This window comes from Natrix helvetica, assembly GCF_964273705.1.
Source record: "Natrix helvetica genome assembly, chromosome: 3".
Lineage (NCBI taxonomy): Eukaryota > Metazoa > Chordata > Lepidosauria > Squamata > Natricidae > Natrix > Natrix helvetica.
Genome location: NC_138549.1, coordinates 170441529 through 170468248, shown reverse-complemented (window position 1 = coordinate 170468248; position 26720 = coordinate 170441529). Strand labels below are relative to the sequence as shown.

The 26720-nt window shown below is 45.1% G+C and overlaps 1 protein-coding gene across 1 annotated transcript in view; it reads right to left on the bottom strand.

Annotated features, from left to right (window-relative positions):
- COL20A1 (collagen type XX alpha 1 chain) overlaps positions 1-26720 on the bottom strand; it is a 238152-nt gene that overhangs the window by 24967 nt on the left and 186465 nt on the right. Inside the window, exons 29-33 of the mRNA XM_081949692.1 lie at positions 25902-25955; positions 17287-17382; positions 12959-13012; positions 2936-2989; positions 253-306 (exon numbers count right to left, since the gene is read on the bottom strand). Coding sequence (XP_081805818.1) covers positions 253-306; positions 2936-2989; positions 12959-13012; positions 17287-17382; positions 25902-25955 — 312 coding nt within the window. The remainder of the gene's footprint in view (positions 1-252; positions 307-2935; positions 2990-12958; positions 13013-17286; positions 17383-25901; positions 25956-26720) is intronic.

Sequence of the window (26720 nt, the reverse complement as noted above, 5' to 3'; positions counted from 1 at the left end):
AACTTTTAGATACCCAACCCAGGTTTTTTGAAAGATCTCAAAGTTGAGCACCAGCTGGCTTTGCCCCCTCCTTGCCGAGCAGCTACCGGAAGCGAATAACCCTCTTGCCGAAGGGTGAGGAAAGCATACAGAATGCGATGCTGGCTTGCCCGTTCTTCCTAACCCAAGGGAGCTCTGCTGGTAGCAGCTTTTTGGAATGGGCTTGTTCATTCCGGAGTGGACATTGTTTTCCACTTGACTGAAATTGCTCACCCGTGGTCCTGGCGGCCCTGGTGGTCCAGCTGCTCCTTCGAGTCCTCGAACACCCTGTGAAGCACATTAATTCATAGAAGAGAATACTTGTAGCCCAGGGTTGAATTGTGGGCTCTCTGAGCTTGATTGTTTCTTTGCAAACGTTTCATGACCAAGCTAGGTAACTTGATCAGGGCTAGAAGGGAGTGGGGTTTGCCCTCTGCCAGCGGCTTGCCCTGTTGGTGCTGGTGGGAGTGTTCTTGGTGGTTCCTTAACTAGGGTGTTGTTTGTTGTTTGATTGGTTGTCTGAGTTGGTAGTTCCTTGGTTGGGACATTGTTCACTGCTTGATTGTTGGTCTAGTACCGTGATGGTGAACCTGTGGCATGGGTGGGCATGCTCTGCGGACATGCCACCCATGACCCCAGACCAGCTCCACCACGCATGTGTGCGCACCTTCCACCAGCCAGCTGGCCTTTGGGTCTCTACCATGCATCTGTGGGGGGCATACAGGAGATGTACATACACATGTGAGGGGGGCATGGCACATGCATGGGGGGGAGCACTCACATTGCATTTTGGGCTTCACGCAGCGCCCCTGTGTCCCATTTTGGCTTCCAGATTGATGCAGGAGGCCTGGAAAGCCTCCTGCACCAACCTAGAAACCAAAAATGGGCGAGGGGGGGGCGGGGCGCATGCACGGCGGGGCGGGAAGCGTATGGGGAGTCACACACGCATGTGTGTGGGGGTGGGGCGCATGTGTGTGGGGTGCACGGGGGAGTCACACATGCATTGCATTGTGCGCATGTGAACACGCTTTTGGCATGTGACGACAAAAAGATCAGCCATCTAGTATTAAACGAGCAAGAACTGGAGCGGGTAACACCAGGCGTGTCACTAGAGTTAGCGGTAAAAGGAAACCAGGCCACCAAAGAACATGGTGGCTGGACATCATCAAAGCTGACACCATCTAGAGCACAGAACAACTCAGAGAAGATCGGAAGATGTGGAGAGGCCTGGTCCATACTGTAGAATCGCCACAAGTTGGACATGGCTGAATGGAAAGCTTCATCATCAAGCCTTATTAAGTAGAGCAGACAGGAAACATAACCATATAAACTAATTCTACTTTATTGTAAAGCTATGTGAATACGTATTTCTCCTCCTATTCTGCAGCTGAGGGCTAGGCCCTCTCTTATCTAACCATAGGCAATGCCTCCTAGCCTCGTGATGGCGAACCTATGGCACGCGTGACAGAGGTGGCGCACGGAGCCCTCTCTATGGGCATACATGCCACCGTCGTCAGCTGCTCTTCTGGTTTCTGGCACGCATGAAAAATGGCCTGAAAACAGCCGGAAAATGGGCCGGAAAATGACCTGAAAATGGCCCAGAAAACAGCCTAAAGGTGGCTGGAAAATGACCTGAAAAATGGCCCAGAAAACGGCCTGGAAAATGGTCCAGAAAATGACCACAAAACAACCCAAAAATGGCCAGAAAACGGTCCAGGAAATGGTCCAGAAAACGGCCCAGAAATCAACCCCCAAACAACCCAAAACAACCCCAAAATGTCCCAGGAAATGACCCCAAAACAACCCTAAAACAATCCAAAAATGGCCTGAAAATGACCCAGAAATTGACCCCAAAACAACCCAAAAACAACCCAAAAATGGCCCAGGAAATGACCCCAAAACAACCCAAAAATGGCCCGAAAAACGATCCCAAAACAACCCTACAACAACCCAAAAATGGCCGGAAAATGGCCAAAAAACAGGCATGCACATGCCAGCCAGCTGTTCTTTGGGTTTCCGGTGCATGTGCCTTCCGGTTTGGACACTTGGTGCCGAAAGGTTTCACCATCACTGTCCTAGCCTGTCTCCCAAGATCTTTCCCACATGGCATTGCAGGTGGCAGGGGATTCTGGGAGCTGTAGTTTCAATTGTAGCCTCACAATCAGGGTAGCAGCTTGTGGCAGCTTGAATTAATAGGAGGAGCAGTAGAGCTAATTTAATAATTAGATGCTTTCTGGATATGACACCTGATTCCTTTGCAGGATCAAAGTGTTCTCTCTTTGGCCTCACCCAGCATTAGACTGCATGATTAGAGGGATTTTAATCTAGTTCATCTCAGCAGGTAATATCACCTGATTGACCTTACATGTGTAGTAGGATCAGTAAGAAGCTGTTTAACGGGAAAAAAAGAACTAGGAGTGACAGGATAGTAGTATTCCAGTATATGAGGGGCTGGCACAAAGAGGAGGAGGGTCAACCTATTCTCCAAAGCACCTGAGGGCAGGACAAGAAGCAATGGATGGAAATTTAGCAAGGAGAGAAGCAACCTGGAATTAAGGAAGAATTTCCTGAGAGTGAAAACAATTAATTAGTGGAACGACTTGCCTCCAGAAGTTTTGGGTGCTCTATTACTGGGGTTTTAAAAGAAGAGATTGGATAACCATTTGTATGAAATGTTATATAGCATCTCCTGCTTGAGCAGGGGGTCAGACTAGAAGAGCTCCAAGGTCCCTTCCAACTCTGTTATTCTGCTATTCTGTGGACATGGGTGGGAGATCACTAGACCGTAGGCAAAGGAGCTGAAAAACTATCCCAGAAAAAGGCATCAACAAATCATGTTTAGGCACCAAAACTACATGGATACAGCATAACTGTGAAGGTATGGAGGTTGAGCCAACTTGAAGGAAATAAGTTTTACCTTTGATCCTTGAGAGCCATCTTTACCTGTCGCTCCCTGGGGACCCATCAGACCCTGTAGACAAACACAAGTCTGATTTAGAAGGTATATTCCAAGGCAAAGCAATGATAACTTCTTGGTTACAGGTAGTCCAGAGGTGGTATTCAGCAGGTTATGACCAGTTCTGGAGAACTGATAGCGGAAATTTTGAGTAGTTCAGAGAACCAGCAAATACCATCTTTGACTGGCCCCGCTCCATCTACTCTCTTCCTCCCGAGTCCCAGCTGATCAGGAGGAAATGGGGATTTTGCAGTATCCTTCCCCTGGAGTTGGGAGGAAATGGGGATTTTGCAGTATCCTTCCCCTGGAATGGGGATTTTGCAGTATTCTTCCCCTGGAGTTGGAAGGAAATGGGGATTTTGCAGTATCCTTCCCCTGGAGTTGGGAGGAAAGTGGGATTTTGCAGTATCCTTCCCCTGGAATGGGGAGGGAATGGGGATTTTGCAGTATCCTTCCCCTGAGTTGGGAGGAAATGAGGATTTTGCAGTATCCTTCCCCTGGAAAGGGGAGGGAATGGGGAGTTTGCAATATCCTTCCCCTGGAATGGGGAGGGAATGGGGAGTTTGCAGCATCCTTCCCCTGGAGTTGGAAGGAAATGGGGATTTTGCAGTATCCTTCCCCTGGAGTTGGGAGGAAATGAGGATTTTGCAGTATCCTTCCCCTGGAATGGGGATTTTGCAGTATCCTTCCCCTGGAGTTGGAAGGAAATGGGGATTTTGCAGTATCCTTCCCCTGGAGTTGGGAGGAAATGAGGATTTTGCAGCATCCTTCCCCTGGAATGGGGAGGGAATGGGGATTTTACAGTATCCTTCCCCTGCCACACCCACCAAGCCACACCCACCAAGCCATGCCACACTCACCAAGTCACGGCCACAGAACCAGTAGTAAAAAATAAATTAATCCCCCCACTGAAGTAGTCCTCGACATGAACACACCTGAACCCACAAATTTCCATTGCTAAACAAGGCAATTATTATGTGAATTTTGCCCCATGTTAGATGCTATCTTGCTACCATTGCTAAGTGAATCACTGCAGTTGTTAAGTTAGATACACAGTTTTTAAGTGAATCTAACACTGCAACTGTCGTAAATACATGCCAGTTGCCAAGGGTCTGAATTGTGATAATGTGACTATGGGGTTGCTGCAATGATCATAAGTGTGAAAACTGGTCATAAATCACTTTTTTCTCCTGTGCTGTTGTAATGTTGGTCACTAAAAAAAAAAGGTTATGTCAAAGACTAACTTATTGAGCCCAAATCTTATAAGTAGGTTTTTATTTATCAAAGCAAATCTATATATATAAAAGCCAAATACCACTCACTCATCACGAAATGTCCAGAACATAAAGCCTTCAAACTTGAAATTTGGCACGTATGTTCCTCTTGGTGTCTAGCTGCTTGCTAAGAAAGGATTTTTTTGAAATGGCCATCAGATCATTAATATTTCTTATACAGTAATTCATACTCTCTGATGCTAAGAAGTTCTACTCCCCCTCCCCACCTGAAAAGAACTCTGTTCCAACAGCCAGTTGCCTCACATTCCGTTGCCTCAGTTCAAATTGGCAGATGTTCCACTCCTTCACTCAGGAGCAGTTTGGCGCTCCTTACAGTACTAAACTTCGGTACCTCACCCAAATGTCTACGCCTTCCACCTATGGAATTGCGTCCAGACTTAGGCGGTGGGATCGATATTCCCTTATGTGTTCCAATCACCGACCACCACTGAGCCGATGGATTGTGAACCAAATTTCTCCCGCATAGCCTGATCACATAGTTTCGTCGCGAAGCATGGGTATCCAGCTTGTAACTGATATTTGCTTTGATAAATAAAATGTTTATTTTATTTTACTCTCTTCCCCAATTCAGGAGGAATAAACCCAGCATACCAGCACACCACACCATACCACACTCACAAACATACACACAAAGAGACATAAGACACACAGAAAAGCACATGATATATTTTAGAGAGTCTAACTCAGTGATGGCGAACCTTTTTTGGCTCACGTGCCACAAGTGGGGGGAGCGCAGGGGGGTCATGTGCGGACGTGCCACACCCATAATGCAACGCGCGACCCCCCAATGCGCATGCACGCACAACGCGCGACCCCCCCCATTTTACATGTTTTTTTCGCCCTCCCCAGGCTCCAGGGGCTTTATAGGAGCCTGGGGAGGGCGAAAAGAGCCTCCCCCACCCCCCCCGGAGGCCTTCCGGAGGCTTCAGGGACCTTCCGGAGGCTTCCCTGAAGCCTTCGGAGCGCTTAAAACGACCCTCCGAGCAAACCGGAAGGCTTCAGGGACCGTCTGAAGGCCACCCCCCCGGAGGCCCGTCCGAAGGCTTCCGGTTTGCTTGGAGGGTCGTTTTAAGCGTTCCGAAGGCATCAGGGACCGTCCGAGGCTTCCCTGAAGCCTTCGGAGCGCTTAAAACGACCCTCCGAGCACTTCCGGTTTGCTTGGAGGGTCATTTTAAGCGTTCCAAAGGCATCAGGGACCGTCCGAGGCTTCCCTGAAGCCTTCGGAACGCTTAAAACCACCCTCCGAGCAACCCGGAAGTCACTTCCGGTTTGCTCAGAGGGTGGTTTTAAGCGTACCGAAGGCTTCAGGGATGGTTCCTGAAGCCTCCGGGGGGGGGCAGGGGGGGCTCTTTTCGCCCTCCCCAGGCTCCTATAAAGCCTCTGGAGCCTGGGGAAGGCGAAAAATAGCTTTTAAAAAGGTGAACTCAGCTGGCCACCGCGCGCATGTGCGCTGGCCAGCTGACAGGGCAGCGCTAAATGGCTCCTCGTGCCACTTGTGGCACGCGTGCCGTAGGTTCGCCGTCACTGGTCTAACTCATACTCATCTATGTATCTAAACAAGTTTGGTTACAGAATAGAAGAGAGACTTCTTGAGAGTGTCAGGTTGAATAAGAATGGGTTTTTTTCAGCCTGCAGGCAAAGTCTCTTTCAATCTGTGGGTGGCTATGAGATAGAATCACAGAATTAAATGCTGGAAGGGACACAGGTCAGGAAGCCCAGCACCTATTCGGAGTAGATGCCTTAATTAAAGCATCACAGGCAGATGGCTGATGGCTTCAGTACCAGCGTCTTCTCTAAAGCATTTAGTGAAGGACGGCCTATCCCCTCTCTGAGTCATTGGTTCCATTGCAAAACTGTTTTGTTGGGAAGTAGCTCAGAATTTGCCTTCCAGGGACAACCAAAGAATGCAAATGCAACATTCTCTAGTTGTTTTGCTGTTTTAATTGTTTCAATCATGGACGCGTTAAAGTTGCCCTATCCCTGTTGTAGATGATTTTGTAAGTCGTCCTCAATTTACAACCGGAGGCAGGATTCAGTCGGTTTGGAATGGTTCGCCCAAACCAGTAGTGGAAATCACGGGCGCATGGGTAGAATGCGTTCATGCGAGCAAAGCATATGCACAGAAGGCCGGGCGCATGGGCAGAAGGGGTGTGTGTGCCTGGGAAGCGAAGTGAGCGGGCGCACTTGCGGTGAACCAGTGGTAACAAAATGTGAAACCCACCGCTACTTGCAATCATTCGTTTAGTGACTGTTCAGACTTACAACGGCACTGAAAAAAGTGACTTATGACCAGTTTTCAAAATTACAATTTTTGCAACATCCCCATGGCACGTGCTCCAAATTTGGCTGCTTCGCAACTGGCATCTTTTTATGACAGCTGCATTGTCCTGCATTGCCACGATGTCACCATTTATAATCTTCCGAGCCAGCTTCCGACAAGCAAAGTTCCTGTGGGAGGCCAGATTCATTTAACGGCCATATGATCCACTTAACAACTGCAGATATTCACTTAACAATTGTGGCAAAAAGATCACAAAATGGGGCAAAACTCATTTAACAATTGTCTTGCTTAGCCATGGAAATTTTGGGCTCAGTCGTCATCTTAAGTATTTGTATTTATACCAGATTAGGGCGAACCGATAGTGGAAATTGGGACTAGGTCGCTGAACCGGTAGGGACAGCAGGCTGGCCACACCCCCAAACTGGTTCCCTGGTCAGCCATGCCATTGCCAGCATGTTTTGTAGTCATTTTATAATGTTCTGTGCATGCGCAGAACAATTTACACTGCGCATGCAGAAGCAACGTGCGGCAGGCGCGCACATGAGTGAAGCAAAGCGGCAGTAACGCCAGCAGCAATCCACCCCTGATTAATACCGACTGTATTTGAGTTTTTCTGCGTAGACATGATCCTTACCTATTATTGCCTTGTCTCAATTACACACCATCTCCCAAAACCTGCGAAATCATGTCCTCAACTTAATACCATAAAGGAGCCAGGAATTTCAGTTCAATGTCATTGCGGTCAGACGCGGAGGCACCATGTCACCAGATTCGATTTTACGATAGTTTTTACGAAGATTGTAAAGCAAGTCACCATGGTTGTTAAGTGAATCCCATGGCTGTTAAGTGAACCCGACTCCCCCATTGACTTTGCTCATCAGAAGGTCGCAAAAGATGATCACGTGATGCCAGGACACTACAACCGTCGTATCTATGAGTCAGTTGCCAAGTGTCTGAATTTTGATCACATGATTTGGGGAAGCTGCAAAGTTGTAAGTGTGAAAAATGGTCATAAATCAGGTTTTTTTTTAGGTTTTGGTTTTTTTTTTGTAATTTCCAACAGGCACTAAACAAAGTTGTGAGTCGACTGCCTGTATCAACATTTGGGTTCATATGTAAGTTTAGGAAACGGGAACCAGAAAAATTCAACATTCAAATGCAAAATCAAAATAAAACCTCCGTCTTCCCTACAGGGAGTTTAATTTCAAGAATGGCCCCGTCTTCTAAAAACAACACAACGTTTGCTTGTTTTCCCCTTTCTCCAAATAAAGGCCCTGTAATATACTGTAGGAAGTTAAAGCCCATCCCTCTCCTAGAAAAATGAAATATCCCAGGAAATATTGAAAAGGCAGAATATTATATTTCCCTGGGTGTGAAAAGGAAGAAACATGTTTTAAAAAGACAAAGTAGCTCCTTGCAGCTTCCTTCCTCCACCCATTTTGTCAATGGGCCATTAAGAAGGCCAAGCCAGTCCCTTTTCATAATAAAGAGTTCTCCCTTCAGCTCCAGGGGGATGGGATTAAGGCATGATAATATTGGCCCTTTACCCAACTCCCCACATGGCATCTGAGAACTCAACCAAACCTGGATTCAAAACGCAGCCTAGACAGTTGCCCCTGCATGACCCCCATGGGAGTCTGACAACCAATTAGAAGACAAGCTCAAGATCAAAGGCCAGAGAGGGCATAAAACCAGGGACTCAGCATCTCAGTCTTTCCTTCTCTTCTTCTCCACCAACATTGAAGCATGTGATCACCTTTTCTGTTCAGGACTCAAGCCCTGTGGTCCTGTCCACCATTAAAACCATCTTTCCCAGCAACCTCCATGTCTCCAGTGTCTTTTTCCCCACTTGGAACTGAACCCAAAAGGACATTTCTTTCAACAATATGTTTGATCTTTTTTTTAATTCAGGAGAACATCTCAGAAGTGGGAAAAATTGAGTTGTTAAATTCAGTTCCTTGGGGATAACATCGCTAGCTTTATTTTAAAGCTTCATTCAACTGAAAAATCTCCATAATCCTGTTGCTGTGATTAGACTTCCAAAGAAATGTCCGGTTATATATTACACAGCAAGGCAAGCTAAGATGCCTAGAAAATTGGTTTTGGCAAAGAGAGAGACAGAGACAGACAGACAGGCAGAACAGAGAGAGAGAGATGATAGAGAGACGGAGAGAGAAATATGATAGAGACAGAGAGACAGACAGACAGAGACAGACAGGCAGGCAGGCAGAAGAAGAGAGACAGACAGATAGACAGAGAGAAACTGTTTAAAAACAAATAAATCATCAAAAATAATCCAAATAGAAATACGCAGTACAGGTAGTCCTCGACTTACAACAGTTCATTTAGTGACCATTTGAAGTTACAACAGCACTGAAAAAAGTGACTCATGACCCTTTTTCACACTTACAATCACTGCAGCATCCCTATAGTTGCATGATCAAAATTCAGACTCTTGGTAACTGATTCGTATTTATGACCTTTGTAGTGTCCTGGAGTCATGCGATCACCTTTTGCGACCTTTTGGCAAGCAAAATCGATGGAGAAGTCAGATTCACCTAACAACCGTGACCCTAACTGAATAGCTGCAGTGTTTCTCTTGACAACAGTTGCAAGAAAGATTGTAAAATGGTGCAAACCTCACTTAACAATTGTCTCGCTTAGCAACAGACATTTTCGGCCTCAGCTGTGGTCATAAGAACTACCTGAAGTCACAGATGTTAAGTACAGAACAAACATATTTAAGTAGCAATCAGCGGGGGGGGGGAGGGGGATGCAGAGAAAAGGAGGGGAGTTTTCCAGAATGCTTTTTAAAGTCTTTATTTGTCTGCTTTGCTTTTTGTTAAAAAAACCAACAACATGTTTTTATAACTATGATGTTTTCATTTCAACCTTTCCACTTGAGGGAAGTTTATTTCATGTACGTACATCTATTCTGTCTCTGTTTTGTTTTTTTGTTGGTGGTTTTATTCGATTTTTTACAAATGTAAGAGGGGGAAAAGAAATCTCTAATCATTCATGTTTGCCAAGGCCTGTTGGCGTTGACAGAATAAATGATTTCAACAGAAGAGAAAATATGTAGCTCAGGGTTGAACTGTGAAATCCTTGGTGCTCTCTGAGCATGGGCGTTTACTTGCAGACATTTTTGTAAGCCAACTCGGATAATGTTAGCTAGTTGGGCAATGTAACATCTGCAGGCTCAAGCTCAGAAAACCTTCAAAGGGCTCCGTATATAACATTTACGAAATCACCCATAAGAAATTCCCAGATAAGATAAAAAGACATTGTCAGATTCGGGTTACTGTCAGAGTCCCAAGAAACACCCCTAACGAAAGAAGACTCTGAGGCTTGAGTTTCCTCAAAGTTCCATTTTATTAGAGACTAGTCAGTTGGATATCCGTGTTTCGCTACGGAACTATGTGATCGGGCTGGATAAATTGACAGTTAAAGCTTGAACATTAATGAGTAGTTATGATCGGCCTTTCCTCTCCACTTCTCTCCCTCAGGCTTGACCCACAGAAGCCTCTCTTCTTCTCTCCTATCCCCCTTCTCTCCCTCAGGCTGGCCCCATTGATCCTCATCCCAGCCTGCAGGCCGGCTGAGTCGCGCGCTGGCTGTGCCCAAGTGGCAGTTGGAACAGAGTTCTTTTCAGGTGGGGTGGGGGAGTAGAATCTCTAAGTTCCTTAGCATCAGAGCGGGTTAATAATAATATAATAAATACTAATGCTCTGATGGTCGTTTCAAAAAATCCTTTCTAAGTGAGCACCTAGAAGCTAAGAGGAACATACGTGCCAAATTTCAAGTTTGTAGGCTTTACGGTTCTGGAGATTTTGTGATGATGCGTGAGTGGTATTTTGTTTTTATATATATAGATGTCATATTGGAACATCTCGGAAAACCCAAATCTGAAAGTCTCCAGGTTTTCCCCACGCAAGTTAAAATTCAAATCCCTGCCCAGCACCCACATGTCCATCACATGGTCCAATCAATGCACTGTCCAAAACTGGAGATGCCGCCCAGTCACCCCATCGCAGCTGCAGGGCAAGATGTCCTTGACTCTCTGAGAAAGGAATGTTATTTAGACTATTTATCTCCCATACTCCATATAATCCCCCCTCCCAATTTCCCACAGTAGAAAATGTGGCAGGCCTGAAGGCCTTATGTAAAAGATGGCTTCCAGGGCTGACAGACATTTCAGATGTCCCAAAGGTGATAAGGCAACTGGACTTTGTTTTTCCTTGAAGATGTTTCACTTCTCATTTAAGAAGCTTCTTCAGTTCTGACTGAATGGTGGAAGGATTATATCTCTTCCAATCATCTGAGAGTTGTTGAGGCCACTTGGAGGTTTATCTGTGCCCTCAGGGTCACCTGAGTAGTGCAAATGGTTGTGGAGCCTTCTGGGAACTGCAGAAAGGAGCATGTTGTAGACTGGAGATAGATGATGTCATATCCCCCCCCCCTCTGTTGAGTTAGGGCTATTCAATTTTGACATAGATGGCCTCTTTGACCCCTCTTTCAAGCCAGAGGTCCTCTCTGTCCATAATGTGGTCTCAACGACTTTCAGAGAGAATGCTAATGACCAGATGACAGCAAGGAATATAAATCCTTCCATCCTCTGCCATTCAGTCAGAACCAGTGGGGGGTTTCAATTTTTTTTAGAACCTATTCTGTAGGTGTGGCCTGTTTTGTGGGAGTGGCTTGGCGATCATGTGACCGGGTGGGAGTGGCTTGGCAGTCATGTGACTGGGTGGGCGTGGCCAAACTGGAAAATGTGGTGAAACTCACTTAACAACGCTCTTGCTTAGCAATCAAAATTTTGGGCTCAATTGTGATCATAAGTTCCCTTCCTTCCTTCCTTCCTTCCTTCCTTCCTTCCTTCCTTCCTTCCTTCCTTCCTTCCTTCCTTCCTCCTCGTGTCTCTCTCCCCCACTTATTTTCTTTCTTTCTCTTCCTTCCTTCCTTCTTTCCTTCTTGTGTCTCTCTCCCCCACTTATTTTTTTCTTTCCCTTCCTTCCTTCCTTCTTTCTTATTTCTCCCTCTCCAACTTTCTTTTTTTCTTTCTCTTTCTCATTCTTTCTCTCTCTCTCTCTCTCTCTCTCTCTCTCTCTCTCTCTCTCTCACACACACACACACACACACACACACACACACACACACACCATTTCCCTCAAAGAGAAGGAAGGACTCCTGCCTTGGGAAGGGGTTGGACTAGATTACCTCCATGTTCCCTTGCATCCCTCTATGTTCTCTGTCCCATTTAGTCACAAACAGCCCCATTCACTTTAAAGTTGGTCGCAAACTCCACTCAGCCTGCGCGCTCCCTGGTCCCACCCAAGGAGGCGAGCTGTGGGGCGGGGGAAAGGGGGGAGTCTGTGGTTCCACATCTCTCAATCTTCTTCCCCACCTTGGTTCTGCGGGTGAGAGGTGCTGCTGCTGAGGTGGTGCAGTGGTGGTGGTGGCAGCTGGGGAGTCGGGGCACTGCCTGTCGAGCAGCGCAATCCACAGCTAGCCCAGGAGCAGTAGCTGCTGCCGCCAGCCACCCCGTGCCGCTATCGCTCACTATCACTCAGGCGGAGGCCGGGCAAACAGAGGGGGCATGGCGGCAGCGAGGGAAGCCAAGCGGGGGCAGCACTTTGGTGGGCACTGAGGAAAGGAAGGAATGAAGGGGGCTGCAGGCTCATTTGCCCTCAGCTATGCGACCTCCTTTCGTTCTCTGCTGCCCAAACGATTAAAGTAGGCAGACAGAGAACGAAAGCAGATCGCGTAGCCAAGGCAAGGAGCCTGCAGCTTCCTTCCTTCACACATTCGGGCAATGGGAGGGGGGCTTTCTCGCACACCTTCGGAGAAAGAAAGAAGGCGTGCGAGAAAGCCGCCCCCACCACTGCCTCTCAGAGGCGGGGCGATTGGTGAGCCTGCCAATCAGTGAGAGGCGGGAGGGAAAAGCATGATGCAGACGAGCGGGGCGAGCGAGCGGTGACTGGACGGGCAGGGGGAGCGAGCAAGCGAGTGGGGGCGGGAGGGATGGAGCGTTCCGGTACTGTGCCACCAGACGAACGGGTTCCAAAAGGTACGCTAAATTTCACGAACAGGTTCTAGCGTACCGGTGCGAACCAGTTGCCTTTTGAAAAAACAGCCTTGGGCCAGCCATGACCTAGATGACTGAGAATCTCCATAGACAATAAGGCATTTCAGAACTGTTCGAAAGCACCTGATGATCCAGATTTCGCAATAGACAAAATTTGACTAGCTTTCCACAAACCTGGTGCTTTTTAGAAACATTGAGCATCCATCAAATGGGAATTTGGGGATATGGCTGCAAGTTATGGATGCTCAAGTCCGAATGGTTGCCGAGCACCAAGTTAGGAAAGGTACATTAACTACTAGAAAAACAAGGTGCAACAGAATTACCTGTATTCCTGGACTTCCGCTGTCCCCTTTATCGCCCTTAAGACCAGGGGGTCCCTTGAATAAAAACAAAACAATAAATTTATGAGACATATAGTCCCTTGCAATGACTCAGCCAGTGCTTTTTCATTCACTTAATCATCACATTTAATTTCCTACCTTTTTCCACGCAGCAATATCAGACAGTGTACATAGCAATCCCTCTTCTGGTTTTTGTTACCAACATCACCTGCAGAAGCTGGATGGGCCAAAGTCATCCAGTAGATGAATGGCGAATTCAACCAGGATTTCCAAGTTCAGCGGGAGAGCCAATATGGTCTAGTGACTAGAAACTTGGAAAGCATGAGCTCTAGCCTAGACTTTGGACCAGCCCCCCTCTCTCAATCTAACTCACCTCATAGGGTTGTTGTTGTAGGGGGGGGGGAATAGGAGGAGGAAAGATTGTTGGATATGTTCTCCGCCTGCAGTTATTTGTAAAAATAATAAAGGCAGAATATCAATAAATAAAACTGCCTTTTTCAGGAGGCAACTGAAAAGTGATGGGCCCAACCCTCTGGAATGACCTCCCCCCCGATATTAGAACCATTACTGACCTCCGCTCCTTCCGACAGAAACTGAAAACACACCTGTTCCGACTGGCTGGTTTGGCATAACTTTAACGTCTACCTCCTGGCATACACATTCTTCTGGTTTTTAGAGGGATATTGTTTTAAATTTAACTTGATATTTAAAACTTTTGTATTGATTTATTTATTAGCTGTACAGTTTGGCATATTTTACCCTCCTCTTATACATGTATTTATATAGTTATTTCTACGTTTTAATCTGTTGTATTTTGGTACGGACTGTACACCGCCCCGAGTCCCTTTCGGGAGAGGGGGCGGTATATAAACGCTAATAATAAATAAATAAATAAATAAATAAACTGGACTTTTTTCTTCTTCTTCTTCTTTTGAAGATGTTTAGCTTCTCATCCAAGAAGCTTCTTCAACTTTGACAGGATGGTGGGGAATGGAAGGATTTATACTCCTTGCAGACAGCTGGTCATTTGCATCCTTTTAGAGGGTCATTGAGGCCACTTGGAGGTTTACCTGTGTCCTCAGGGCCACCTGAGTGGTGTTCCTGGTTCCTGACAAGATAGTGGGGAATGCTGCTGGTTCCTTATTCGGGTGACCCTGAGGATATAGATAAACCTCCAAGTGGCCTCAATGACCCTCCAAAAGGATGCAAATGACCAGCTGTCTGCAAGGAATATAAATCCCTCCATTCCCCCACCATCCAGCCAGAGCTGAAGAAGCTTCTTGGATGAGAAGTGAAATGTCTTCAAAAGAAAAAAACAAAACAAGAAAATCCAGTTGCCTCCTGAAAAAAAGAACCTTTGGGAGAACCATGATCTGGATGACCGGAAATCTCTACAGACAACATGCTAATGGTTTAGCTTTAACCACATTTATTTTTTCTGGTGGTTTAATTATTTATTTATATTTGCATTTCTATGAGAGGGACTCTGGGCATTATACAATAGATCAATAACATTAACATTCAAGCCCGAATGAATTTAAGACTAAAAAAGTTTTAAACTTGAAAAAAATAACATTATAAAGCGTGCTATCACAAACCCACAAAATCTGGATCGCCTGCTGTTCGATGGGCTGAAATCCAGAAAATTCAACCATCGGAGTTAAGTGTGTTTTGGAAACACAAGCAGAAAATGTGGCCTAAGGGCAACTCCACAGAAATTTGAAATCGGAATGCGGGTTTCTTTGGCTGAAGCCAATCTATTTCCACACTAGAAATTTATAGCATCTTTGGAGTTCTCCAAATACCGTTATGCCAAAATAATACTATTGCGGACAGGCTTTTTATTACTTCAATAATGGCTGGGTGAGACGATGAAGGTGCTATAAGTCACCGGAGCAGCGCTGGACTGCTCAATGGGCATCCAGGATGAGGAATGATCTCATTTAATTCTTCCTTGTTAAGATATTTAATTGAATAGCTGGAACAGTAAAGGGGATAATGGGCCAGAACACACACTTGTAGTTGATTGGTTGGAGAATGCGGGCGCCTGCATGCGGAGTGGGACAACTTGCCACAGCCCAATTTTCTGCAACCAACTCACCATGACCAACTCGCCATGGCCAACTCCCCACAGCCAACTCTTGTGGGACAACTCTCGGCGGGACAATTTAGCAATTCTATTTAATTATTTCAAATAAATAAAAATCGTTTTACTTTTTGCCATTCACATTTCCTTCTGTCCCTTCTTTTGCATCCTTTCTTTAGTGATTCTATTCCACGGTTTCTTGGATGTTAGTGTAACTCTTGTCCCGCAGTTTGTTGCCCTGTGGTGAGTTGAATGTGATGAGTTATCTTGCAGCGAGTTGGCCATTGAAAGTTGGCCATGGTGAGTTGGCCAGGGCAAGCTGGCTGTGGAGAATTGTGACAGACTGCCTGCATGAGGCAATCTACATTGTGATTGGTTGCTGGGTATAAAGGAGGAGTTTCCCTTTTTTCCCGCCTTTTTCTTCTGTGTGCTGTTTTCCTGACAATTTACCTCATGATGTAGGGATATGCCTGACTGTTGTGGCCCAGCAGGATCCAGTTCAGCTGCTGATGGACTCGGATAGCAAGGAACCATATGAGTCTGCCCTGGACGATGTGGAGGACCCTGTGCAGGGTTCAGACTCAGAGCAGGGACCAGAGAGGCTGGTTGGCCACCAGGAGGCGCCTGAGGCATGGAGCAATGGGGAGAATCAAAGTCCCTGATGCTAGATTGAGAAGGGCTGAGAAACGGAAGCAGCAACTCCGTAGGCAGGCTCACAGAAGATGATTAAGCACAGGTGGTTGTGGATTGGCCCCTCCCAAGAGAGATTATAGGTGAGGCGTTGGGAGGGGACATTTGCAGGAAACAACCGTTCGAATTAGTAGTTAATAAAATCTATCTGTAAATTCTAGCCGTGTCTCCTTGTTTGGGCTATCTGCATTGCTTCATTTGAATTATCTGGGTTCCTCTATTGAACATGAGTTGTCTGGGCCCTCAGCCAAAGGATTCGTTATCTCAGTAATTAAACAATGGCAAACAGCCAAGCCTGTGCTCTGGTTTATTCACAGGCGTGGAGAGGGGGGGTCAGAACACCTGACTATCTTGTTTACTCTAAATAAAAATATAAAGTATATTTATATAAAACGAAAGTTTGCATCAGCGTCTCTGACTTCATTTGGCTGCACAATTCTCTGACATTCCTTGAGCCAGAAAGCTCATGACCTATGAAATAAGCCAGCAAAATTCAGAACCCAGCAGATAGCAAGGGAACAAAGAAGGAAGCTTAGCAGAGCATGATTTTATTTATTACTGTATTTATATCCCACCTTTTATTATTTTTATAAAAATAAAAACAAGCCAGGGCAGCAAACATAGGTAATACATCCTCCTCCTCCTATTTTTCCCAAAACAACAACCCTGTGTGGTGGGTTAGGCTGAGAGAAACTGACTGGCCCAAGCCAATCAGTCGGCTTTCATGTTTAAGGTGGAACTTAGAACTCACACTCTGCTAATGATGGGCCAAAGTCAGCCAGTTGGTTTTCATGCCTAAAACAGAACTAGAACTCACATTCTCCTGGCGATTGGCCCAAAGACACCCGGCCCATTTTAATGCTTAAGGTGAGACTAGAACTCACATTCTCCTGGCGATTGGCCCAAAGACACCCGGCCCATTTTAATGCTTAAGGTGAGACTAGAACTCACATTCTCCTGGCAATTGGCCCAAAGACACCCGGCCCATTTTAATGCTTAAGGTGAGACTAGAACTCACATTCTCCTGGCGATTGGCCCAAAGACACCCGGCCCATTTTAATGCTTAAGGTGAGACTAGAACTCACATTCTCCTGGCGATTGGCCCAAAGACACCCGGCCCATTTTAATGCTTAAGGTGAGACTAGAACTCACATTCTCCTGGCGATTGGCCCAAAGACACCCGGCCCATTTTAATGCTTAAGGTGAGACTAGAACTCACATTCTCCTGGCGATTGGCCCAAAGACACCCAGCCCATTTTAATGCTTAAGGTGAGACTAGAACTCACATTCTCCTGGCAATTGGCCCAAAGACACCCAGCCGCTTTAAAGCCTAAGGCAGGACTACAACTCACAGTTTCCTGGTTTCTAGCCTGGTGCCTCAACCACTAGACTAAACTGGCTATATAGGAGATCTTTTCTCCATTACCAAACTTGCTGAGATTTAAAATACCCTATTTCTTTTTTCAAAAGGTTTTTGCTATGCTCATATCTAAACTACAATGTTTTAACTCGAGCTCAAAGGAAAATAACTTACAATGGGGCCTTGCACAGTCAATCCTTGTGAACCAGGGGTCCCTTGGTGTCCTCCTGGCCCTTTTGGTCCAGCTTGGCCTGGAGGACCTGGTTCCCCCTAAGGATTCAGAGAAAACAAAGAAACACAGAAAAAACATTGTCTTCCAGGCATAACAAACTAATACAGTCTTGGTCTGCTACTGTTCTGACCTAGGTTTCCCAAGAGCATGAAGCAAACTCCTGGTCCTAACAAAAACACCTTTTATTAATTAGCTGTGAATTCTGCTCATTCACATCCAACAAAGTCTTTCAGGGGAGGATTTATAGTCACAGACCTTATCTTGCTTGGAAAGCTGGCAGGCCGATATCTGCAAAACTTAGCAAGGAATCTTGGAGAGTCACCAACCAATTAAGCGAACTAATGGTCTCCTGCAAACTCCACTCCCCTTTCGCTCCTCTTTTATTTTCTCTGCAAGGGGCCATTCATCGTCCACCTGTGGCCTTACTCTCAAGTCAGCCCCTGTTCTTTAGCTGTTCCCTTCATCTGGCAACTCTGTGCATGCGCACACTGGGAACAGGCTCCAGCTGTTCATCCGCCTCACTGATGTCTGACTCTGAAGGCAGCTGATAACTGTCAGATGGCTCTGGCCCCCTCTCTGCCTCCCACACAGAGCCCTCATCAGAGACTTCCCCAGACTCCAGGACTGGCCCATGTTCCTCCCCAACCTCCTCACTGTCTGAATCTGCTGCCAGCTCGGTTGGCCGCTGGCCGGCCACAACAGCTAACACCAAATTCAGAGAAGCGGAAGACAAAAGTGAAGAAGGCCAGAAGCCATTTTGTCCCTCTTACAAATCCAATCCACAAATCATTATGTCTCCTTGGTGCTCTCTACGTTTGGCTGTTTTCTTGCCGTCTTTACCCCCCAAAAATTTGTAGGTTAGCATAATTGTGCCTACGGATTTATGGAGAACGTAAAGGATAGAACTTGGCGGAGACAATCTAATGAAATCACAGCTGAGCTTTGAAATAAGGATTTGAAGTAAGGTTTAGTTTCTTGACAGATATGCCTTTTAGTGATTGAGGATCAAGTTGATGTTACTGTATAACCTCCATTTAACAGACCTTAATTTAATGCAGTTGCTCAGAGGTAACTGGTATATTTTTTTGCTTGACTCTGATTTCCATTTAATGGTCTGATTGTCCATTAAATCGAATGTTTCCGCATTGCACTGACGTATTATTGTGAATAACTCAATTGCATTACATACACAATCACGCAAATGTCAGAGATGGATGCAAACAATACAAGTTCATGAGAATAACATAAAATGTAATGAGTGTGGTGGATTTAATTGACACCTGCCCCCAGAATTAAATTGAGTTTTTGATGTCACAATCCGTTTAACATTGGGCAAATTAATTCTCTGCCAGAGGACTATTTATACCACTCTGTGCGAATTCTGGTTGCTTCCGTTTCCCCTTTTCTATGAAATGATGATTGAGTTCTGGGACCAGAAACCCAAATCTATATTTTGTCGTTGCTTCCTCTGCTTCCTTCAGTCACTCTTTGGTATGTGCTGAAGTCATGGTGATGGAGTTACGAATCTTTTTTTTAAAAGCTTTTTAAATTGCATATCAAGGTTGTTTTGCTATTTCCATCCACTGATTTATTGCACAACTCTGGATCATTCCGGAGGTTTTCACACTGATTTGGGAGGCAGAAGATGGAAATACACCGTGGGCATAACAAAATAGCAAAGCAAAAGTTAGTAATGAAGTCATAGAGAAGCTTTGGGCTGGATGCATGTCTTACTTTAAGAACCATTTCTTCTTGTATAATAGGGCCTGAAGGGACCTTGGTAGTCTTCTATTCCAACACGAAATGCTAGGACTCCAAGATCCCTCTCACAGTTACTACTGTGGAGACAGGTACCATCTATTCTATACCTGTGTATTTGGTTTAATTGCCTGAGTGTGTTTATCAGCATTGAATTACATTTTGTTGGTCGAAAGACGGGTGGGATTCAGCCGGTTCAGACTGGTTCGGGCTAACCGGATGTTAATTTAAATCTGGTTCGCTGAACCGGTAGTTGCAAGGACTGGCTGGCCCCACCCACCCAACCCCATCCCTCCCAGGAGTCTCCACGCGGCCCATTTTGGATACCAGGTAAGTGCAGGGCCCGTGTGGAGGCTCTGGGAGGGTGAACAATGTGCCTCCCAGAAGTTCCATAAGTCCAGAAATGGGCACGTTTCCAGCCTCCGGAGGGCCTCCAGAGCCCAGGGGAGGCCATTTTCACCCTCCTGGAGGCTCAAAGAAAGGGTCTGGAGCCTGGGGAGGGGAAAAATGGGTCTCCCAGAAGTCTGGAAGCAAGCCCATTTCCGGCTTCCAGAGGGCCTCTGGAGCCCAGAAGAGGCCATTTTCGCCCTCCTGGAGGCTTGAGGAAAGCCTCCGGAGCCTGGGTAGGGTGAAAATTCTCACCACCACCATGGTGCAGGAGGCCAAGTAGGCCACACCCACCAGGGCCATGCCCACCCAGCAACCGGGCAGAGAACTCCTTGCTAAAATTTTTGAAGCCCACCCCTGGGGGTGCTTGGGGTTCTACCTCCTAAGAATTCAGTGAGGCATCAACCTCATTCCTTGTGTGTAGAATAGCGATGTACAGTTTTGGCCTCTTTAAGATTTGGGGACTTTAACTCCCATAATTCCCCAGCCAGTATGGGGAATTCTAGCAATCTTTGCCCATTGTGCAGCTGAGGGCTCCCCTCCCTGTTATCTGATTGTTCTCTAGGCAGCATCTCTTCCCTCCGTCTCCCAAGGTCATTGGGACATAGCCTCACAAAAGGCAACCACTTTCTGACTCACACGGCAATAATAAAAAAAAAAAAAGAATGAAAACAGTGTTCCAGTATAATAGATTAATTGGGAATTGTTCCCTTAAGCATATCCCAGTCTCTTTCTACTGTCTTGTCAAATGGAGTAGAAAAAAATCCACTGCAGAAGCTTTCTAAAGAGTTGTATATATTGCCTTATTTAATGGATCTTTTAGGGGAAATCTGGGGTTCCCTCCCTCCTTACTTATTTTGCTAAAAGGAGACAATGAAAATAAGGAACCAGGCTGTAGCATGTTAGGAGACATCTGAATGACTAATTTAGATCCAAGAAATCTAAAGAACAAAACTAACTTCAAGATTCTAATCTCTCTCTGGGGTCCTCTAAGGCAAGACTTAGAGGTTGGGAAAAAAGTGATCTGCAGAATTTCAGAACAAGCTTCCCAAACTGAAGAATAGAACTTTTAGGAAACCCAATGCTTTTTATAGCTCCATCAGCTTCAGTTCATGAGTTTTGGATGATAAGGAAGAGAATTAAGGGCTTCATCTGAATTTAGCAAAATCAATTGTTCCTTTCCAAAGAATATTATTGCAGCCAGCTGGGGAAAGTTATGGTATATTTGAATTGTTTCCCCTGTGCGCAGAAAACAGCTACGTGCTGGGAAGAATTGGCTGGATCTTACTCCGAGATATGCTAGTGTTGCATAAACCAAGAATTTATTCTGGTCGCCACGATGTAAAAAAGATGTGGAGACTCTAGAAAGAGTGCAGAGAAGAGCAACAAAGATGATTAGGGGACTGGAGACTAAAACATATGAGGAACGGTTGCAGGAACTGGGTATGTTTAGCTTAAGAGAAAGAAGGACTAGGGGAGACATGATAGCAGTGTTCCAATATCTCAGGGGTTGCCACAAAGAAGAGGGAGTCAAACTATTCTCCAAGGCACCTGAGGGTAGAACAAGAAGCAATGGGTGGAAACTAATCAAGGAGAGAAGCAACTTAGAACTGAGGAGAAACTTCCTGACAGTGAGAACAATTAATCAGTGGAACAGAAATTTCCTCCAGAAGTTGTGAATGCCCCAACACTGGAAGTCTTTAAGAAGATGTTGGATAGCCATTTGTCTGAAACAGTATAGGGTTTCCTGCCTAGGCAGGGGGTTGGACTAGAAGGCCCCCAAGGTCCCTTCCAACTCTACTATTGTATTGTATTGTATTGTATTGTATTGTATTGTATTGTATTGTATTATTGTATTTCCTAGATTAATGTCCATTTTTCCATCAGGAGCTTACATAAGGATCATAGGCTGGGTGACTGGTGTTAAGTATCTATGGAGATTCTCAGTCATCCAATTCATGGTTGTCCCAAAGGTGCTTTTTCAAAAGGCAACTGGACTTTGTTTTTCCTTGAAGACATTTCACTTCTCAGCCAAGAAGCTTCTTCAGTTCTGATAATCAGAAATGACAATTCTTCAATCAGAACTGAGGAAGCTTCTTGGATGAGAAGTCAAATGTCTTCAAGGAAAAACAAAGCCCAGTTTTGAAAAAGCAACTTTGGGACTGATGCAAAATTTATCAGGGAGCTTCCATAATTGTGTAGGGACTTCACTGTGTGGCTCCAATATCTTTTGTTAGTCATGGTGTTTGCTGGGTATCTCATTTAATGAGTCTTGTTCCATCATGGAACTTAAATGTTTAATCAGTTGAATCAACCAAGCAAACAAATGGGACTATATAACAAGTGCTTTTTCTGATACAGGTTATAATGATTTCTCCTGGTGGAAAACATATCATCTAAAAGCCAAAAGTATGCAGATGTGGGGGAAGGAGGGGCAGAACCTAAGGGTGAGGAGAAAAGAGGGACAACAGAATAACAGAGTTGGAAGGAATCTAAGAGTCTTCTAGTCTAACATCCTGTTCAAGCAGCAGACCCTATGCCATTCTAGACAAATGATTGTCCAATCTCTTCTTAAAATCCTCCAATAACGGAGCACCTACAACTTCTGGAGGCCAGCCAGTATGTTAGGGATGTAACCCTAGGCTTGGCTTGGCAATGTATATAAGCTATGATTGTAACAAATGTATCTGCTACTTTAAATGCTAGAGATGTAATTGGTTTGTTACCTCAAGCAACCATTAGAGGGAGCCAGAATGAGTGTTAGCTCTCTGTTTGTTAGATGCTGATCGGTGTATTGTGAGGTACTGTGGTTTGCTACTGTTAGCTGTTTTGTGTGCTAGACTGACTATTTGATAACTGAAAGAACCCGTAAAGCTAGATTAGTAGCACAAGGTTTCAACCAGTCGGCAAATGATTATGATGAAGTATTTGCACCCAGCTTAAAAGCCATAACATTACGTGCATCATTAGTTTGGGCAGCTAAGCATGGATATGTAGTAAATCGTTTAGATGTTGAGACAGCATATCTCCATGCACCGTTGCAACACACTATTTATATAAAGAAACCTGAAGGGTTAACACCGATAGCAACACTGATTGTTGGCAGTTAAAAAAGAGCCTTTATGGTTTAAAACAGTCAGGCTACGAGTGGAATCAATGCATAGTGAAGGAATTAACAAGGATAGGGTTTAAAGTTGGAATGGCTGATCCTTGTTTATTTAAGCAAGAAAGCGATGGTATGATTTCATTATCGTTATTGTTTACAGACGATATAGCGTTGATTACTAAAACAGAGCAAAAGGCTATTGAGATTATTACACCATTAAAAAAGCAGTTTAAAATAATAAGTAAGTAATTACTTACTTAACACAGTCTACTGATTAATTGTTCTCACTGTCAGGACATTTCTCCTTAGTTCTAGATTGGATCCCTAGGCACTTTGGAGAATAGGTTGTCTCCAATAATTTAACAACCAGTTCTCTGCCCTAATGATTTCTTCCGACAACCAGTTAACCAAACTGCTCAGAAAGTTAACAACCAGTTCTCCTGAAGTGGTGCAAACGGCTGAATCCCACCACTGGTTATCTCCCTCTTACAATACAATAGTAGAGTTGGAAGGGACCTTGGAGGTCTTCTAGTCCAACCCCCTGCCTAGGCAGGAAACCCTATACCGTTTCAGACAGATGGCTATCCAACATCTTCTTAAAGACTTCCAGTGTTGGGGCATTCACAACTTCTGGAGGCAACTTCTGTTCCACTGATTCATTGTTCTAACTGTCAGGAAGTTTCTCCTCAGTTCTAAGTGGCTTCTCTCCTTGATTAGTTTCCACCCATTGCTTCTTGTTCTACGCTCAGGTGCTTTGGAGAATAGTTTGACTCCCTCTTCTTTGTGGCAACCCCTGAGATATTGGAACACTGCTATCATGTCTCCCCTAGTCCTTTTCTCTTAAGCTAAACATACCCAGTTCCTGCAACCGTTCTTCATATGTTTTAGTCTCCAGTCCCCTAATCATCTTTGTTGCTCTTCTCTGCACTCTTTCTAGAGTCTCCACATCTTTTTTACATCGTGGTGACCAGAACTGAATGCAGTATTCCAAGTGTGGCCTTACCAAGGCATTATAAAGTGGTATTAACACTTCACGTGATCTTGATTCTATCCCTCTGTTGATGCAGCCTAGAACTGTGTTGGCTTTTTTGGCAGCTGCTGCACACTGCTGGCTCATATTTAAATGGTTGTCCACTAGGACTCCAAGATCCCTTTCACAGTTACTACTACTGAGCAAGGTATCACCTATACTGTACCTGTGCATTCCATTTTTGTTGCCTAAATGTAGAACCTTACTCTTTTCACCATTGAATTTCATTTTATTAGATAGTGCCCAATGTTCAAGTTTGTCAAGATCCTTCTGTATCTTAAGCCTATCTTCTGGAGTGTTGGCTATTCCTGCCAGCTTGGTATCATCTGCAAATTTGATGAGTTCCCCATTTATTCCCTCATCCAAATCATTGATGAAGATGTTGAAGAGTACTGGGCCTAAAACAGAGCCTTGGGGTACTCCACTGCATACTTCCCTCCATGTAGATGCAGTTCCATTGAGAACTACACGTTGAGTGCGGTTGGTCAGCCAGTTACGAATCCATCTGGTGGTGATGCTGTCTAACCCACATTCTTCTACTTTATCTAGTAGTAGGTTATGGTCTACCTTATCAAAAGCCTTACTGAAGTCCAAGTAAACTATATCAACGGCATTCCTCTGGTCCACTAATTTTGTCACATTATCAAAGAATGCAATAAGATTAGTCTGGCATGATCTGTTTTTGACAAATCCATGTTGGCTTTTGGCTATTTGTTGGCTTTTGGCTATTTGGCTCTTCTCTGTAACAGCCTCTAAAATATTAGAAGACTGTTATCATGTCACCCCTAGTCCTTCTCTTCAATAGACTAGAATTAGCATTAGAATTATAAAAGCAGAGTTGGAAGGGACTTTGAAGGTCTTCTAGTCCAACCCCCTGCTTAGGCTGGAAACCCTACACCACTTAGACAAATGGACATCCAACATCATCTTTAAAACATCCAGTGTTCGAGCATTCACAGCTTCTGGAGGCAAGCCCTTCCACTAGTTGATTTTTCTGACTGTCAGGAAATTTCTCATTAATTCCAGGTTGCTTCTCTCCTTGATAAGCTTCCATCCATTGCTTCTTGTCCTGCCTTCAGATGCTTTGGAGAATAGCTTGACTCCCTCTTCTTTGCAACCCCTATCATGTCTCCCCTAGCCCTTCTTTCTCTTAAGCTAAACATACCCAGTTCCTGCAACCGTTCTTCATATGTTTTAGTCTCCAGTCCCCTAATCATCTTTGTTGCTCTTCTCTGCACTCTTTCTAGAGTCTCCACATCTTTTTTACATCGTGGTGACCAGAACTGGATGCAATATTCCAAGTGTGACCTTACCAAGGCCTTTTAAAGTGTTATTAAAACACTTCACGTGATCTTGATTCTATTCCTCTAGACCAGACATACCTAGTTATTGCGCTCATCATACGGTTTAGCTTCCAGTCCCTAATCATATTTGTTGCTCTTCTTTGCATTCGTTCTACAGTCTCAACATCTTTTTGGTATTGTAGTGACCAACGTAAGATGCAATATTCTAAGTGTGGTCTCCCCAAAGCAGTATAAAGCGGTGCTAACAATCTAGAGTCCCTAAATAGGCACTAGTGAACTAAGTCCAACCCTCCTTGAGTGTCACTGACCATTATCTAACTCTAAGGCAGTTACTAACCACTAATTGAGAAGATTCTTGAGCCTGGACTATAGCAATAAATCAGTTTAACTGAACTTTGACCTGATATCAGACACCAGTTGAGGAAGTGGATGTTGGTTGTCTCAAAGGTGCTTTTTCAAAAGGCAATTGGGCTATTTTTTCCTTGAGGAAGAAAGAAGAAGACACTTCGCTTCTCATCCAAGAAGCTTCATCAGTTCTAGCAGGATGGTGGGGGCAATAGAAAGATCACATTTCTTTGCATTCATCCTTCCATCGCCTCCACCATCTCCATATCCTTCACATTCTTCATATCTTTCATATCTCTGCATCCTTCATACTGCATCTTCCTATCTTCGTATCCTACGTATCTTTGCATCCTTCATATCTTAACATCCTTCATATATTTGTATCCTTCCATCACCTCCACCATCCTGCCAGAACCAAGGAAGTTTCTTGGATGAGAAGTGAAACTTCTTCTTCCTCCTCAGGGAAAATATATTCCAGTTGCCTTTGAAAAGGCACCTTTGAGACAACTATGGCCTGGATGACTGAGAATCTCCATAGACAATTGAATGTTGGTTGCTTTCAAATTGCCCCACATACTTTCCCGCTCAATAAATTATTGATTCATTCTGATGTCACACACAACTTACCTTGGGGCCAGGCTCCCCCTGTTCTCCCTGGAGGCCCCTTCGTCCAGGATTGCCCTGCACAAGGAAGACAAATCCATAGAATGAGTTCCTAATTCAAAGAAAAGATAGACAGGGTTAAGATGCATCTATTTATGGACAATTACATCTCAAAGGGACCAACGTATTCTCTATTTTCTATTTCTTCAGCTCATGAGAAATGTGAAAGCGAACCTCGACCAACTTGAGAACAGAGCAGAAAGACAAAAGCTTCTGTTCAGGGGCGGGCTTTGAAAATTTTTAGCAAGGGCTTCTCTGCCTTGTTGCTGGATGGGCGTGGCCGTGGTGGCCATGGCCTAGTAGGCCTCCTGCACCATGATGGGTGGGCTGGTTTTGCCCTCCCCAGACTCCGGAGACTTTTCTCGTGCCTCCAGGAGAGTGAAAACGGCCTCCCCAAGCTCCAGAGGCCCTCTGGAGGCTGGAAACCATCCATTTCTGGCCTTCCCAAACTTCCGCTAGGCCTGTTTTTCACCCTCCCCGAGTCCCCAAGGACACCCTGCACTTATCTGCATCCAAAATAGACCATGTGGGGGCTCCTGGGAGGGGCAGGCTGGGCTGGGTGTCAGGTTTCCAAATAGCATCTCAAATTAAATCAGAGTCCAAAGCGAAGTATTGCTCAAAGTTCCAATTTATGAAGAGAGCCATGTTGGCACATCTGAGAAAACCCGAATCTGAAAGCTTTCTGGTTTTCCCCACCCGCTTGAAAGTTCAAGATCTTGCCCCCCATACCCACAAGTCCATCACATGGTCTAACCTTCCACTGCCATGCTGGCAGTTCCACCC